Source organism: Rhipicephalus sanguineus, chromosome 1 (genome assembly GCF_013339695.2).
Source record: "Rhipicephalus sanguineus isolate Rsan-2018 chromosome 1, BIME_Rsan_1.4, whole genome shotgun sequence".
Lineage (NCBI taxonomy): Eukaryota > Metazoa > Arthropoda > Arachnida > Ixodida > Ixodidae > Rhipicephalus > Rhipicephalus sanguineus.
Genome location: NC_051176.1, coordinates 131735138 through 131741137, shown reverse-complemented (window position 1 = coordinate 131741137; position 6000 = coordinate 131735138). Strand labels below are relative to the sequence as shown.

Here is a 6000-nt window from a genome sequence, read left to right as displayed (position 1 = left end):
CCAGCTGGGTATCTTTTTCTTGGTTTTTTTCTTTCTCACCCGTTGGCGTCCATTTTATCAACGTCATATCCGTGACGGATGTACTTGGTGGACCCCGGCATAAAACACTTTCGTGTTAAAAAATTACAGCATATCCACGGGTGAATGATGAAGAGCTTGTGCGAAGCTCCTGAAGCAATCATGGTCTCGGGATCCGCTTCTCGTTAAGCCCGTTTCGCAGCGGCGTCCTTGGCACGCACCATCACGGGATCCGCCTGGCTGTCGCCAAGCGAGCGCCCGCCGCTGCGCATCGTTCGTGCTCCACCAACGATCCGACACGTACGGCGACGATCCAGGAGAATGAGAGAGGCGCTCGCTTCCCGCGCATCCCCGCGCAGCCCGCGCAGCAGCCAATCGGAGAGCAGCGGCACTTCTAGCGTCATCTAGTGCCGATTCCCACAAGCGTCATATTGCACACAATTAGAATTCTATTGGAACAACGCCATCTAGGAAATGAGACGAGAAATGGTGATGACGACACAGATTGTGTACAGCGCCATCTAGAATATCGTCCCTGAACTGCAGTTTGAATGTACTTGTATAAGACAGCTCCATCTGCCGTTTACGCCGGACAGAGATACTGCCGTTTACGCCGGACAACGGAGACGTGACAAGGTTAGACTAAGAGGAGCTACGCCCCTAAAACCATCCTTATTAGTTTTAGGGAAATCGCAGCGCTCAACCCTGAGAGCAAGGTCGAGAAGTCAAGAAAGTAGCCCTGCCTCACACCAAAAGTGAACAACTTAATCAAAGCTCTACGAGACTACGAATTTTAAATGTTTCATAGGAAAACTTGAAATGTCATTATGCATATATATCGATACATTTTCCAAAACCAGTTTGAATATACAATGACAAGATGTATGCTGTTTTCATTATTTTGGAGCTGTTTACGTGCAGCATTTCCTGTGCTTAAATAAAAATTCGTTTTATTGAAGATGAAAGGAGAATTTACTGAAAGGTGCCTGTTTTTATTGCGTCATTCACTATAGTGCTGGAAACAAAAACTTGGAGGACGCTTGAGCTTCGCCTTCAAGGGTGGAACGCGATATCGTAATCGGGCCCCGTGCGCATCGCCTAGGGGGGGATCGGAGATTTCTGTTCGTCGCGCGTTCGTTCTGGCGGTGTTACGTCAAAAAAAGTGGGCGGTCCGCACCTCTCTTCCGCCGAGAGGAAGAGGACAGCCAATCGTCAAGCGGTGAGCGGCGAGCTTTCCGGAAGTAGACGCGTATCATTTGTCCTCGGCAAAGGGACCGAATATTTCAAAACGAAGTGTTTCTCGCCTTCTAATAAATACAGTTGTTATACGAAAAGATATTCTCTTTCTTTTCAAGCTCAAGCAGTTTCTGAAACAGCAATAGCTTTGAGCGCTGATATTTATTGGTGTTAGTTTTGCTAACGTGCTTGCTGTGTTAAGTTTTGCTAACGTGCTTGCTATGTGCGCCGCCAGAATGGGTGCAGAACGAACGGCACAGAACAGAGATATCCGACCACCCTACTCGTTATGACGCGATATGACGTCACCAAAAAAGAAAAGATCAAGCAAAAAAAGAAATGGCGACACCCCCCGGCCTTGAGTGGCATCTCCCACTTCAGCCAATCAGCGCGCTTGTTCTTCCCCAGGAGAACGAACAAGCGGAACGAACAGATCTCCGATCGCCCCCCTACTCAACTGTTAGTCTGGCTTGGATTCACGGTGCATGCCTCAACTGTGCTGTAAGGAAACGAACGACTGTGCGCGTAACACTGGCCGTTTCAAACTATCCTAGAATGCCTACTGCAAGTACAGTTGTTAAGTGCCTACTACGCCCTAATTCTTCCTTTTGCGAATCAGTGAAGGGCCCACTACGCGGCCGTAAGGCAACACGCAAACCTACGATGATGATTCAATATATCTGAGCACTTTGTAGGGTGGGCCCTTAAAACACCTTCTCGTTGCGTGATTCACATGTTTTCACGCCTGACGCGATTCTACGCTTATTCCACGCAATATTGCGTGCGTCAACTACATGCCTTCCACTACATGACATTCATATAGTGTTTTTTTTTTTCGAAAGAGTTTCAAGCAATATCGCCGCTCTGTGGTAGAACACCTGCTTGCTACACAGAAGGCCTGGGTTCGATTCTTACTCGAACCTAAGATTTTTATTAGTTTTATTTATTTGCATCTGTCTCGATTGTTCGGTCACGGGCAAGATGACGATTTCTCGCTCAAAACCAACGACGCCGTCACCGACCCCGACAACGACACCGACGCTGACACCGGAAGATCTGCGAAACGAGATCTTTAACGCTATCGCCCTAATATCTTCTCGCAGGTGTAGTTCCAAGAAGTTTACCATGTCCGCCGCGGAAGTACAATGCTACGGTGCTCGGCTGCTGACCCGAAAATCGCGGGTTCCATCCCGGCCGTTGCGGTCGCATTAGATATTACAATTAAGAAATCTGTAATGTATTTTGATTATGCAAGCCCCATATATGGGTACTTTTACGATTGCATTTGGCTACGCAAAATTATTCTTGCATGTTGCTTTTACAAGTGACAGAACTACTTTTTAGTGCTGTGGAATGCTTTTGTAGGACAATATATAATAGTGTATTTTTGGACGCGCTTGAAGAACAATGACACAGAGAGGCACACATAAACCACAAACGAAAGCGCTCTATCAACTGAAGTTTATTTGAACATCCCGCCTACATTTATAGATGCGAACTTCAACTAAGTGACGTATGGTATCGCACCACCGAGTTAAGGAACATTTCCTTTTGTGACAAAGCAACCGACGGGGAGCTGCCACACGTGGCCCCTTCTTTGATTATAGGTTGTGCGACTATTATCTCTCTTGTGTTTTTATTTTTATGGTGGCTGATTGTGCGGCAATTTGAAAATACCGGTGAGCAACCACAGTCTTTGCGGTGTATCGATAAGTGCCCATCCCTGTACCGTGCAACGTTTCGTCTACGCCAGTTTGGCTGATGTATTTCAGCTCCCCGTGTCAGCTCCCCGTGGGTTGCCTTGTCACAAAAGGAAATGTTGTTCCTTAACTCGATGGTGCGATACCATACGTCACTTGGTTGAAGTTCGCACGTATAAATGTAGGCGGGATGCTCCAATAAACTTCAGTTGTTAAAGCGCTTTTGTTTCTGCTTTATGTGTGCCTCTATATCTCCTTGTTTTTCAAGCGCGTCCAAAATTATAGTGTGCTGTTCGAACTAGCCCAAGAAAAGCACTCCTGAACATTATATAAGTCTAGCTTTACTCATAAAAAGTTGTGTTCACGAAACAAACGGTATTAATTAAATAACACGAATGCAATAACAGAAAACATAGTCTTTATGACTCGATATCCGAACTTGTATTTATGTGTAACGTTTTTGTAAACGATAATAGACACTGTTAGCGAAATAACAGCAAAATGAGAACAGAAAACAGTTTTTTTTTGTGACTGAAAACTTAAGCATGTTATAAGCATTAAATTTCTGTGCAGCAAAACAGATAACAGTGAAATAACAGAAAAGAGACGAACAGTAAACAAAGACTCTTTCTGTAACGCGAAACTGAGAATTGTGTTTATGCAGAAAATTTCTTTAAAATTAAAGCAAAAGAAATGTGTTAAAACACATAAAACTTCAAAACAGAAAACATAGCTTTACAGAAATTTTGTGACAAGTGAGCTGCCCCAGAATTTGTTTTTTTTTAGAAAGTATTTTGACAGTGTACAAGTTATATAAATCACCAGTGCATTTGGCTGTAGATAAAAGTTCGAGAACGGTGAACTGCAATCGACTGCTCGCCGCTATCGATGACTTTTGAGCTTTGCTTTTTGCCCTGCTGCCCTTTAACCTATAAAATACATAGCTAGATTCGTGACTTACTCTTTAGGCAAAATCTAGTTTATCATCTTCATCACACGATGTAATATGAGCGCACATGTCACGGTTAAATGCAGTTACATGTATTTTATTTAATAAATATTTGTTATTTTTGTTAAAGATAAATGATCGCAACACATGTCTAGGCGTATTTGGCGAGAAAGTCCTCGTGAAACAGTTTCAGACGGTGGAAGAGTTCCAGAAGCTTATCTCTTGGCTGCAGTATTGTGACCCTGCGGACAAAAAGATTGCCGGAATTAAAATGATCAATACCGGGAGAATGTATTGGCATTAGGGGTGTGCGAATATCAAATTTTTCGAATACGAATCGAATACGAATATCCACCTTCGAATATCGAATCGAATATCGAATATCAAAGGAAAAATGCCTCCACAGTAACAATATTTTATTTAACATGTAGCTATTTGAAAAAAAGAAAACATTAACAGTCTGACTGGCAACACAACATACACTGCTACCTTCAGAACACAATGTCCAGGCTAGCACAATGCACATCACAACTCAATCAAACATCACGGCACAATGAAAGTAATGACTAGATGTTAACATGAAGAAATATGAGTTGCTCCACATGATCAGGCAGCAGGCGCTCCCTTCCAACAGAGACAACCCCCCTGCCACTGAAAAGTCACGCTCGCTTGGAACAGAAGTGGCTTGTATAGGGACGTACATGGGGCAAAGCTTTGCCAGACTGGGGTATCTGAAGGTGCCTACAGTCCGCCACCAGTCACATGGGTCACTGTCTTTCTTCAGAAGTGGTCCCGCATAGTGAACGAGTGGTAGTGCGGCACGTTACGGCCGCATAATATTGAAAATGTACGGTTACGTGATCGCCAACAGCGCTGCACGTCGGAGATGCACCAGCAATAAATCATACGTATTTGGGCGCTCGTCGCAGGCAGATATCGTGCCCCCGTGTACTTACGATGCTTATCGCTCCTCTCGGCAACGTTTTTAGCTATACGAACGCAGCAGAAATGTGGAAGACGAGTTATTTTATGCATTATAATCGAATCGCACATTCAAATTATTCGAATTTTCGAAGTTATCGAATATTCGAAACTTTTCGAATACACGATTTTCGAATCGAATACGAATACTTCGAATGTAATATTCGACGAATATTCGAAACTTTCGAATATTCGCACACCCCTAATTAGCATCTATACCAAGCGAAGCGGTATACCAAGTGAAGCGGTTATATAAATCTTGTGCGGCATAGTAAGAAGCGCAAAATCTTTTTTTTTTCATCGCATGCTACATGTAGCTCCATGCAGTGTTTATGCCTGTGCATTACAGTATTCACAAACATGAAATCAGGCAGGCCTACCGCGAGGCGCCAGCACAGCAACGTCACGATGACAAAGGCAACGTACACATTGGTTGTCGAGGGAAGAATGACTATGAGGGGTAGAGGTATAGGCACCATGTACGACACATATCAAATACATGTAAGAATTTGTTGGGATATTCGTTTTATCAGAGGTGAGAAATAGACAGGTTGACAACTTGAGAGCAGAGAGCTGACTGAAGTGTATGGAGAAGCAGAAACAGGTCTCGCAGAGTGCGTCGAGAAAGGCACCTAAATGTTGGGGTCGTCGCCTCGTTACAACGGGAGAGCCAAGAGAGTTTAAATACGAAGGGACCAAAAGCCGGAAAACCGGTCTGTCTAAAAGGGGGACAATTTCTCCTAAAAGAGCGCACACAAGACAGAAGTTCCGGTATAGAGGCTATAGAGTTCAGGGATAGATGGAGCCTTGAAGAGAAGAAAAAACTGACCACCCTCCCTTGCCAGGAACAAGGGGGCCCGCGAAGCTTGGCAAACCCTGTAAAGCCGTGAACGAATCCCCTGTGAAATCCCTGTCAAAGCAAATTCCCAACCACCCCCCCCCCCCCCGACAAATAGGGGGCGCCGGCTCCTCCTTAGCTCTTGAAGGAATCGAACATACAACTCACGACATTCTCACAGTAACACAAGGAGTAACAGAACAGGGTGATTTAACATGTACAAACACAGTGCCATCAGAACATAGATAATGCGTTGCACGTACAATAGGCAATTTCAG

At 44.4% G+C, this 6000-nt stretch overlaps 1 protein-coding gene across 1 annotated transcript in view; it reads right to left on the bottom strand.

Moving 5' to 3' along the window:
• Positions 1–3990: 3990 nt before the first annotated feature.
• Positions 3991–6000, bottom strand: part of LOC119386792 (alanine aminotransferase 2) — a 56817-nt gene continuing 54807 nt past the window's right edge. The window contains exon 13 of the mRNA XM_037654068.1: positions 3991–4145. Within this exon, the coding sequence (XP_037509996.1) occupies positions 4055–4145 (91 nt within the window). The 3' untranslated portion in view covers positions 3991–4054. The remainder of the gene's footprint in view (positions 4146–6000) is intronic.